The following is a 12703-nucleotide window of genomic DNA, read 5'->3' on the forward strand; positions in this document are numbered from 1 at the left end:
TAGCTAGATCTGGTTTGTGAAGGAATCTGTATTAATTTGGGCTGCAGAGGCAGAATTCTCAATTTTCACCTGCTTTTTCCAGAGGCTGGTCAGCCAATGCAAGGTTGCACATTTTGAATGAGACAGAGGCAAACTATTGTATGGCAATGGAAACATGGTTAAACAACATGCTGAAAGTCTACCATTTGATGTGCAGCACCTTGGTGTTATATTGCAAATGTCCTTATTAAAAAGTTAAAAGGTAATTTTTAAAATGTTGCAAAAGCATTATATTACACTGGCAAAATGGTTATGGAAACATTACTATTGTGAAGCCTGATGACTAGGAAGGTGTACAGTAGCCAATATGATAGTGGCGTACCATATGACATCTGCTTTGCTAATGATATCCTACTTGCCTTTAGCTCTTTTTTCCTACATCTGTTCTTCCATTCACTGACAGTTCCTCACAATGCCCTAGCTTTTATTTAGAATGCTATTAACATTTTATTTCATTCTGCCCCTCCTTATAAAACCAAATCTTCTAGGCAATATTTCACACTGATTCTTCCCCAAGGATATTGTGCATATGGACATATTATGCAGAATAAATGAAATAATACCATATAGTAAGGAAGTGTTCCATCTCCAGCTTTTTAAATCTAATTCTAGAAAGAATTATACTTTCTTATCAATATAAATTGTGCCAACCTAGCAGTTTGAAAGCATGCAAAAATGCAAGTAGAAAAATAGGAACCACATTTGGTGGGAAGGTGCATTCCGTGTCCCTTCAGCATTTGGTTATGCCGGCCACATGACCATCGCGATGTCTTCGGACAGCGCAGGCTCTTCGGCTTTGTAATGGAGATGAGCACCACCCCCTAGAGTCGGGAATATGTGCAAGGGGAACCTTTACCTATCAAAATAAAAAGGCTTTCCTTTTTTATAACAATAAAGAGAATTGGAATATCCAGCTGTGTGTATAAAATGGATTTAAACTAGAAACAGAAAAAATTAACCATTTGTGGCAGAAGATTGAAAGTGTATATAAATATCTGTCAAAGAGAGTTCCCAGATGTGAGAGGCAGATTATATATATATATATGTGTGTGTGTGTGTGTGTGTGTGTGTGTGTGTGTGTGTTGTATTTGTACTGATAAATAAATAAAGGGAGACTAGTATAGATCTATTTCGAGCTAATTAGCTCTCATCAGCTAGCCATACCCTTACTGGGATTTGAACCTGGGCTGTATTATATCTTAGGCAGGAGTCTTAGCCACTAAGCCACAGGCTGGCCTCCTTATCAGTTGAGCCAGGGAAATAGGTATGTATTTGTGTTACAACCCCTGGTATGCCTAAATATGGGAGGAATTTATTAGTACAAATACAACACAAATATAAAAAGGCAACATTAAAAATAAAAATATGGTTTTCTGCCTGCATGGTCTTCTGTGATGAGCTGAAGGAAAGAAAGAGGGAGTAGTGACCTTCCTCCCATATTTAGGCATACCAGGGGTTGTAACACAAATACATACATACATACATACATACATACATACATACATACATACATACACACACACACACACACACACACACACGAATCCAAGTTCTAGATCAAAGAAAGATAGCCTCCAATATTCTTTCTACAGCACTGTTTTGAAATAGGAAGGTAAAATTTATTTTTTGTCTTCCTTAAGCTTCCCCTTCAATAATAGGTCCAATCAAATGACGAGTAATATCACTTGTCTCCTATGACTATTTTGAGATGAAGATCCGGATATCAGTATGTAAATCAGGGCAAACACTGCAAAGAAAAAAATATAGGCTAAAAGTCATATTTTCTTCTTTCTATGTCATACTTTTTTGGATTCCTAAGAAGAGAACAGAAGTGACATTGTTTCACAGCCTTTCAAGCTGTGATACCTACAGTATTTACTGAATAGATAATAAAATCTGCCAAGAAGAATGACAGAAAAATTCAATCAGTATTTCTGACCCCCACCACCCTCTATATCTGACTGTGTACATTAGGATATGTGGCAAAAAAAAAAAACCTGATGGAAGTAAAGGATAATATCATTAAATCCATCCTAGTTGATAACATGGTTAATATTCCCGGCATTTTCAAAATATAATGTCATCACGCTGTGGAAGTCAAATCTAGAAGTTACCACATTATGCATCGCAACCAGTGTCTTTCAGTCAAGAGGTATCAAAACCGGTGTATTAATGTAAATAAGTAGACGTTTCTCTCTACCATTAGAGCCATTGGGCTATTTGTGATAGGACTCGGTTCTTCAGTGATCTATACAAAAATCCTGTTCCTTTAGGTGGAACACAAGCTCATTAATGAACTTGTGAATATTGTGAACGTTCTAACATTTGGGCCACTTGTAGTGAAGGGATGCAGATATTCCCTTCATTGTTTGTGCTACAACAGTCTTTATTGTAGGAAGTGAAGCAATTTAGATATGGAGCCTACAATTAACTGGGACAATGTTGAGAACCACAACTTTAATTTTGATACAGTTATTATTTCAGCATTTTACTTACTTTTCTAGTTCTTCAGTGCCGTAATAATTCAACTCCCTCAAAATCAAGGGGCATTTGTAATAATCTATTATTTTCCAGAAATTTTTGTGTTTGTGTGTTTGTACTCTCAAGTTAGCCCAAACAATACATTACACTGTAATATTTTTGAATCAGCATAATTAAAACCCTTCTACTTTAAAGAATGAATAAATAATCCAGGACCCATAATGCCAATGGAATTGAAATTTCCGCAATATTTACTCTAAAACTTGTCTCCAGAAACTATAAATGCTCCAACACTGGAAGTTTTAAAGAAGAGATTGGATAACCATTTGTCTGAAGTGATGTAGAGTGCCCTGCCTAAGCAGGGGGTTGGACTAGAACACCTCCAAGGTCCCTTCCAACTCTGTTATTCTATTCTATTCAGTTGCATTTGCAAAGTTGTGGCTGTTGCTATGTCTTCACAGTCACATGATTGTGATTTCTGACACTCCCTGTGTTAGATCAAGTAATGGAAAGGCACACAAGGCTAAAGGCAACAACAGCTCTTTATTAAAGTACAACAAGTAAGAACAATCCAGCAAAAGTTGAATCTGACAGCAGCCCTTCTATAGGGAGCTGTCAGACCCTTCGACCAATAGGATTAAACCTCTGTTCCTGCCAGAACAGAGGACCTTGGTGGAAACCACTGTAGTTGATACCAGTATCTAACACCCTACTGGTTTCTTACAACTAGGTCATTGAAAAGGCCAGCAGGAAATTGGATGTTGCTCCTACTCCCACTGCTTTTTTACTCACACACGGTAATTTTCAGAGCAAAGCAGTAATAATAACATTCAGAAAAATGTATTAGTCTTGGAGGACGAGCCAACCTCACTACTATTCGGACATGCGGTCTTGATGCTCCGAAACCGCAGCTGATACTTTTGCCGCTGGGTGGTCCAATCGGACCTAAACTGTCCCGCAGAGACAGTGAACAGGAAGAACACATCTTGCTGATCTCAGGGACATCGCAAAGTCCCTGATTGATCCAAGCGAAGTTCTTCAAGCTGGCGACAAAAAATCCAGCCATTAGGCTGATGAAGTCGGGGCGGCTCCAAAACAGAAGCATACAGAAAGAGAAAGTGTTTCCAGCTGGTGAGGAATTTTTACCGTTTTAAAAGAGACTGCCTATAAAAAACTTAAAATTAATTTAAATTGGAGAACAGAAGAAATAAGTGGCAAAATTAATTTCTTACTTTTTAAATGCTATGTTCATGGATGGAATTTATGCAAGCCTTTTAAAATGAATGGATTAAGTTTTCTTCTTCTATTTTTTTCTTTTATTATTCTTTGTAACCTATGGACTAAAAATTCCTCTTTCATTACTGTGGGTATTCTAACTCATTCAAGAATAGGACTTTTTTTTTAGTTTGAAATACAAAAAAGATACAAAAAGAAACAAAGAAGATTGCAACAATAACACTGCTACTTGAAGGCTGGAGGTTTGTGTATTGGAAATGAAACACTCTTACTTTTCTCACTGATTATCCTGGCTTGACACTCCAAGGTCTCACTGCTTGTTTATAGAGAGTGATAAGAAGAAAAGTATACAGATGTCCCTTTGAAATATATCTTTAATCAGAGAAAATAAAACTTTATTGTAAATTTATGCTTAATCTTGTTAAAACCTTCCAAGCTAGAGCAGCAGTGTTTGTTGTTTTTAAGTTTGCAAAAGATATTTTTAGGAATACAGAAATTATCAAACACATTTGAGAGGATAGAGCAGAAGTTGGAAGACTTAAGCATCTAACAGTAAAATATGATGAAGAAGTTGGAGATGTTTATCAAGTGGAAAAAGGGGTGATTAGAATCCTAAAAATCAAAGAGGAAAATGACTATAAAGAAATTAAATTTGCTGATATTTATAGTGATTGGTTTGTCTCTGAAAATGGAAAGAGTGGAATACTGAAAGAGGAATTAAATGGAGGAGAACTCTACCCCAGGTGGCAAGACACAGAAGAAGAAAAAATAAAAGAATTTTGGATTTAAAGAGTGAATTTTTTTTAGCAACATCATTGATAACATTACCCACAATCAAAGATAAGCTGATTAAGGAAACAGAAGAAGGACATCGAAATTACATGAGAGATTTTATAAGCAAGGAGTTGCTAATAGGAGTCCATACAAATTTGATTAAGATGATTAGAGGACTGACACCACAAATGGCAGAAGATATGAGACTGTTTTGCTACTGGAAAGATACAGGTTGATAGATGGAAGAGTATAATTTAAAACTAGTTAAACTTAGTGAAATTTAGTGACAATAGATATAGTTAAATAAATATTTGATAATGATAATAATGTATACAACGTGTAGTGTTATGATAAATAATAATTGGATATGAATATTGAATGGTACCCATGAAAGGAAGATTATAAATCCTTTTGAATTACATATAAAGGTTAATAAAAAAGAACTAAGTTAGATACAGTTAAGTCTTGATTATTAGGGGGAAAATGTTATGTTACAGCATATAGTTAAATAAAGGAGGGATAATGATAACAACATATATATAGGTATGGGTACAACATAAGGAAACTGGATGTAAATTGTAAACAGTGATTTGGAAAGGAGGATTAGAAAATTTTGTTATTAAATATTATGTGTGTTTAGCTAGAATAAGACATAAGGATTCAGTGTTATTGGAGGATTTTAGAAATAGTAAATGAAATGCCAGTATGTGGTTATGTATTAAATCTTGGTATATTTTATGATGAAGGATGTTTAAACAATTATAATCAAATGAAAATGAAGGTATGATGATGGTAACGTATAAATATCTGAGTTAAAATACTTGAGTTAATATGAATTATGCTTGTTGACTCTGGAAGAGATGCACGAAAGCCTTTTTGTAACCAACTGATACATTTTTCTACAGTATGTAAAGAGGGAAGATTTTATGTGTTGTGTTTGTTTTGAAAATAAAAAATAAAAAATATTATTAAAAATGTAATAGTCTTTCTGGTCACATCACACTGTACTACCTTTCTCTCAAAGGACATTCTACTGGGTCACAGATTGTTTATGGACATCGCTGTTTTAAGAGCAGGATGGTGTGATTATCCCATTATGACTTCCCTACACATTGTGCTTCAGACTTTATTATTTGTTATATGCATATAGTTATAAACCCTATATGTATTTTTCTAAACGTACTGAGCCAGACTTGGGGAGAATGAATCAGAATATTTATTATTTTCAGAAGATAGTTTCCTGGTACAAAACAATTCTTTATTTAAATGGTGGTGTATTTCAAATCTAGTTTAAAGAGAAATGATTACAAGTAAGGAGAACAGAGATCATCTTTAACATTTCCAGTTAACAGTAAATAATAGAGTAGCAACTTAAATAGTGACTGTTTTCTCCACTATGTTGTGATATGAGGTTTGTTTTATTTATTTATTTAGTGTATTGCATATCAGATATGGATTAGCAGTATATAATATATATATATATATATATTAACATTTCACCTACATTAGTAAAACACAATAAATTATAAATGTTAAAAAAGATCTATGGTCAAATACCAATGTAATACATGGTATTTTCATACAAGTAAATGATAATATTGCAGTTGTGTATGAACTAGAGAAGAGCCCAAATCAAATTACAATAATAGGTGACTATGCAGGAAAATAGGCTGTCATAATAGTTTCTAGTACGGTAGTGTTTTACTCTCACACACTCCTCTATGTTTGCTTGTGGGCTTTCACTTAAAGTGCAGATGGGAGGAAAAATAATCAGCAGTTTGGTTACTTTCACTCATGGGAGAACTTGTTTTGAAATGTGTTGATCTTCCTTTCTAAAAGCATAATCATAATAATCGCACATGAATAATCAGAAAATAAGGATTAAATTTTTAAACAGAGATAAGTAGAATTCCTCAATTCAAAATTAATATATTCTATGACAATTTTGGGGTATATACTATATGAACAGTGCTTTCATTTGAAACATGTAAGCATAAGAAAAAAAATTCCTCATTTTTAAAATAATGTTAAGTTTAAATTCTGTTTTCATATAATAGGATTGTAATTATTTTTACTGTATCGCTCCTTTGCTGTCCCTACCAACTAATATGATGTGATTTTCCAAAGGTCATCTTCATTAGTCCAACTGAAATGACTGCCAACATTCAAGATATTTGTTATTTCAAACCAAGGCATGTCAAACATTAATTGTAGCACTATATGCATTCCTAATGAATATAGAAATAATAAACTATTCTTTTAATAAATGCAATCATGAATATGTTGACATAGAAATAAGTTAAGTTCAACAATCTTACTCCAAACTATACAGATTTGCTGACTGATTGTAGGTTCCAATGGGAGGGGGGAAAAGAGAAAAATGATCAGTAGAAATATACCTTGCAGTTCAATCCAAAGAGAAGGATACAGAAAAGCTTACCTATGGATTAGCAATTGTTTCTAATGGTAGCCATAGTGAGTGTGTTATGGGTGAGGGTGCATATGAAATAGCTCTTATCTTGTGAGATTTCAAGAAGGAAAGTGGGGAATCTCATAAAATTTCCTGAGAGTCTGTGTATACATACCTAAGCATTCTCTTTTTAACAATTAAAGGTCAATTGTTAAAGCACCTGTGAAGTTGCTTTCTAGCAACATCACAGGTGCTTCGTCTAAGAAAATATAGTGCACAGTATTTTTAAACAGACTTTTAGATACTGTAGTATATGCTGTTTATCAGGATACATCTATCCGTTTCCTGCATGCTAACTAAAGTTGTTTTTAAAGATTAAAAAGCAATGAAGAGAGTATCCAAGGAATAATATAATATTTATAATATTGATGCACACGTAAATTGACGGCTATCAATTCACAGAAGTCTCTGCTCATTCAAAATGTATAACTGGGCAAAAAATGTAACTTTCAGCTTGCTGGGAGCAATAATATTGTTTCGCACCCATGATTCTCTTCCAGTTCACCTAGCATTGAAATAACATGCAGGCTTTCTTCTAGAGACCTATTTGGGATGCATTTGCTGTAAAGGATTTATCTAGCAAGAACCACTTTCATTGTATTTTAACTGGAGCTCAGTTTATTTTACGGAGTTAGATTTCTTAGACAGGTTTCCCAGGAAATCCTTTTATGCAAGAAGGAAGATTTAGTTTTATAATTTTTTGTATGCCACTGAAATTACTGATGCATGATGTGCCAATTGCATTTCTAGAGAGTATTTAAAGGCACCCATCCATGAATGCATTGCAATAACTACTTTCGAAGAGATAAGAGTGTGTGTTACTCCTTCCAAGAATCCCATTCTAAGAAGGACTACAATTGGTGCAGAGATGGTATCCTATTTTCTTCACTACTGGTTCAGAAGTGAGAGTGTGTGCAGAAGGCCCTTGTTGACGTCTGGGTGGGTCGGCAGAGCCTCGAGCCGCCGCCACTGCCAGTTCGCATGAACCGGTGTGAACCAGCAGCATACCACCTCTGCATTAGTGTATCAGCTATTACAGCAGTAGCCAAGAGTCCATCAAGTAACAGGCCTGCTTCCTTATGAGAAGTTACACCTCATTTCAAATAAAACGTGATGCTCACTGAGAGATTTTCAGCCTGTTTCCTATTTTCTGTCCTCCATAGCTTTTAGGAACCAAGGCAGGCAGATATCAGCTCAAAGTTTCTTTCCACTGCATTACCAAATGGAACTCCTATTCAGAAAACAGCAGAGCCAGTGCAAAATAGTATCATCCATTCACAAAGATTACAGGTAGTGCAGAATACTGAGATTAAATATATCACATACTGAGATTAAATATATCACAAATATATCACATGAGATTAAATATATCACTATGTGATATATAGTTATCTCTGTGATGGCGAACCTATGGCAGGCTCTTTGGGGCCATTTTCCGTCCTCCCCAGCCTCCGGAGGCTTTCCTGAAGCGAAAATAGCTCCCCCGACCCTCCGGAAGCTCATTGGGGCATTTTTCGCACTCTCCAGGCTTCCAAAAAGCCTCCAGAGCCTTGGGGGGGGGGGTCATGTGCACATGGGGGTGTTGCATGCACAGGTGGGAGAGGATGATTGAATTGGTGTGGGCACACGTACATGCGCAATAACATGCATGCACACAATTTTGGCACACCATAAGAAAAAGGTTCACCATCATTGCCCGATCTGATGATTAGATAGATTAAGAGTAGACATTTCATTCTTCTTCAAGACAGCTGACACAATTCCAGTTCCCAAATTTTTAAATCTAACTCTCATTAGTTGGCCCAAAGAACTTGGCAAAGTATGAAGCCAATCCACAGGTTGTCAAACTCATTCTGTAGAAATTTATACCCACATTCTAGAAATCCACCATCAAAATTAGCCTCAGATAACCTGACAAGGCATTCCTAAATCCAGCCACCTTGTTTAAATCTGCCCATACAGAGCCCAGACGATCAAATATAAGTGATGGTATCAGCAAATCTTTATCAAACATTTCAGCAGCCTATGGGTAAATAATTCTGTTAATCTACTATAAGCATTATTTCCAAATTATATTCTGCCAGTACAATCAGTGTGGAGAACAATAACAATTTGGCATTCTTATTTCTACAGTGTAAACCCCAACATGGGTTCTCATTAAGATTTGATCATGTTTATTTCTCATTTTCCCTCACCAGTGATTTAATCATTATTTCGGTTACTTTATCTTCTACATAACCAGTCACTTTCTAACGAACACCTCAGGATCAGAGAGAAGCCATTCAAGAACAGAAATATCTACATACTTAATTATATCCAAATTCAAGAATTAGACAGAAGTGCCGTGAAACTGATTGCCAGTTTACTGGAAAAGAAATATCCCAAAGACCTACTGGAAAGCAACTAGATCCATAAAGTACCTTGGATAGATAAACCTAATTGGTTCCCCACACCAGCATTGACAAGCTACATATTGTTCAGAAATTGATTTGATCATGGCAAAGAATAACAGTAAGATCCTTCATTGTCACATCATAACCTAGCAAATAAAATGACATTTGGGGCATGGATGGATTGCAACCTGAGATTACCTCGATAAGCCGAGGAGATTTGCCTCCATTGTTTCTTAACCTGTGTATCTTTGAATTCCCCATGAATAATAAAGGCTGTGACCATTAATTTCACAGCTGGTTAAATCTTAACTCCTCTGGTGATAAACCAAGCCTTGGAATGACCCTTGGTTTATGAGATCCCAGAACAGGAGCCGTGGTGGCATAGTGGCTAGGATGCAGTATTGTAGGCTAACTCTGCTCACTGCCAGCAGTTTGATCCTGACCGGCTCAAGGTTGACTCAGCATTCCATCCTTGCAGGTTGGTAAATGAGGACCCAGATTGTTGGGGAAAATATGCTAACTGTAAACCACTTAGAGAGGGCTGTAAAATACTATGAAGTGAGTATATGTCTAAGTGCTAAGTGCTATGTTCTACAGATATAAGTTACAATATTCTTGACATGCTCTATTATCAAATTGGATTGCAAAAGTCAACATTTGTCTATATCAGATAATCTACAACCTTTTTTTACCTTGTCATTCTGTACATTCCTTGAGTCATATTTTTGATCCCCTGAAGACATTAAAATTATCATTTGAATCCTTTCTTAGTTAATGCAAATATATTGAGCCAAATTAGATTGTATCAGATCCATTTCCTCTAAATGGGATATGCATTAAAACATTGCATATTTTTATTGGATTTCATTGAAACCACATGTCCATTTATCGGAACCTCATGGAAAGTTGGTTCACTTCTTTGTGTCTTCTTTGTGTTTTTTTTCTTTTCATTCTTTTCTATTTACTTTTCTTACTTTCTTTTTTCCTTTAACTTTGTAATTTATTACCTTGCAAAACTTTTTCCAATAAAAAGTACAGTAGTTAAAAAAGAAAACTGGTTTATGGAGTTGAAAAATAGAATTCTGTATTCACAAAAGGACAAATTAATATGCTGGCTTCAAAATCCATGTGATTTGCCATAAACCAAAAAGCTACTCTGAATCTGTTAGTTTGGGTAATGGAAAGGCACACAAGGCTAAAAGGCAACAACAGCTGTTTATTAAAGTACAAAAAGTAAGAACAATCCAGCGAAGGTTGAGTCTGACAGCAGCCCTTTTATAGGGAGCTGTCAGACCCTTCGACCAATAGGATTAAACCTTGGTGGAAACCACTGTAGTAGATACCAGTATCTAACAGAATCCCCAGGTTTTTATATGCTGATTCTCTTTCCATGAAAAAAATTCAGGTAGGAAGCAAGTGATGAGAAACTATGAAATCAAATGTTGCACTGACCAGCTGCAAAATTCTTTGTCATCAGACCAGTTTTCTCCTCTACTATAGCTTAAGGCAGTCTCTGTTGTTGATTGGCAATGCTCCTTTGATGAAAGATAAATGAAAAAAAAGAACAGTCTTCTAGAAACCTATTGAGTTTCCTTCTCTTAAAGAAAAAATAGAAAAGTACCAACAAAATTCAAAAGCAACACAGTACTGCATTTCCCCATCGGATGGGTGTAGTGAATTATACCTAAATCATCCACTAAGGGGAGCATGAAGCTGGACCAGCCTTTCTAGTTTCTATGACAACGGTGGGGAGTAAAGTCTTCCAAGCCCAACACTCACTGAAGCAAATGCTGGATTACACAGTCCTTCCAAATGTGCTGGATTCTATGGAGCAGCAAGCAGCTCTGCTTCCTGTTTTGCAACACCTTGATTCCCTCTAGCTTTGTAAATTGGCCCATCCGAGCTCTCATTTATGAAGATGGTTCATCACTCCGGTTCCATACAATCATTTAAACAGCAAAAAGGTCAGTAGGAGTCTTTTCTTTCTCCGGTGATGAGCCTCAAATCATTAAGTGCATGCCCTTGCAGTATTCTTCAGCTTCAGCATAGCAGCTGCTAGAAATATTTGGAGCAGAGAACCAATGCAGGCAGCTTTAAAAACTCTTGCAGTAAGTTAAAATGCTCTTTTGCACTGGAGCTTGAAAGAGTTCTCTGGGTGGAGGACTAACCCTCTTGGCTACATTAAATACTTTTTTTCTGTAAACAGCTTAAAAGGATATGAGTTATGTACTTAAAAACAGCTTCTTCATCACAAGATTGCATTCTTCCACAATTAGAAATGAACAAATGGTTGTTGCAGCAATTCACTCCACTATTATCTATCTATCTATCTATCTATCTATCTATCTATCTATCTATCTATCTATCTATCTATCTATCTATCTATCTATCTATCTATCATCTATTTTTTCTATCTATCTATCATCTTCTATTTATCTATCTACCATCTATCTGCTATCTGCCATCTATCTTCTATCGACTGTCTGTCTGTCAGTCTATTATCTATTTATCATCTATCTGTCATAGTATAGAATAATATAGATTCTGTTTCTGTTATTGGAAATCACTAGCAAGTAGAATAACATCTTGCTTCATAAGCATGTTTGTGTTTAACTCTGACTCTCGAAATGATTCCAGTACTTTATACTGTAAGTCCATTCAAGGTTTTATGGCTATTCTATTAAGTAAACTAATGAGATACTGTTTTCTGATTTGGAAAGACTGTAGTTTGGTTTGTAGCATGGAATGGAAGACTGGTATAAAAAGAACTTCCTAGGGAGCTGATTTGGATGATCTTAAGATGCGTCTCATCATTGTGATTTTGTTCTTGTCTTTACAAATATGCCTTGAGACTGGTTTGCACTTTCATAGGAAACGTGCTCCTTCTTTTGTACACATTTTTTTTTTCTTGGAACTTTCGAGAGTGCTTAAAAAGCTTTCTGCATTTCATTGATCTGGATCATAACCCTATGAATCAGTAATCCCATTTTTGTATGTGGAGGGGGGAATGGGGGGTTAAGCCATGAGACACTTGCTGGTATAGAGTAAATTGTAACATTAGGAAAGGGTCAAGCATTTCCAAGCCTTCCCCTCCGGCTGTTAGGCTTTTTAATTTGCTCACATATTAAAAACAGAGTGCTAAAAAACAGAGGTACGTTTTCACGTTGTTAAACCTTGCTTCTTTTCTTCCATTTACCTATTTTGTAGTCAGTTGCAATAGTCAGACTCCAACATGGCCTAATAATAAGATTTCCTATAGTGTAACTCATGTCTAATCAAATACATTTCTGAACTATTACAAAACAAAAGG

The 12703-nt window shown here is 35.7% G+C and overlaps 1 protein-coding gene across 2 annotated transcripts in view; it reads left to right on the forward strand.

The window, feature by feature from the left end:
- ANO3 (anoctamin 3) overlaps nucleotides 1–12703 on the forward strand; it is a 237347-nt gene that overhangs the window by 65881 nt on the left and 158763 nt on the right. The window contains exon 1 of one of the 2 annotated variants that reach the window (XM_081936175.1): nucleotides 11231–11357. The exons of the other annotated variant lie outside the window; for it this stretch is intronic. Within the exon in view, the coding sequence (XP_081792301.1) occupies nucleotides 11306–11357 (52 nt within the window). The 5' untranslated portion in view covers nucleotides 11231–11305. Of the gene's footprint in view, nucleotides 1–11230; nucleotides 11358–12703 lie in introns of those variants that run through there. 2 annotated transcript variants of the gene reach the window in all.

The sequence above is a fragment of the Natrix helvetica genome, assembly GCF_964273705.1.
Source record: "Natrix helvetica genome assembly, chromosome: 1".
In the NCBI taxonomy this organism is placed as follows: domain Eukaryota; kingdom Metazoa; phylum Chordata; class Lepidosauria; order Squamata; family Natricidae; genus Natrix; species Natrix helvetica.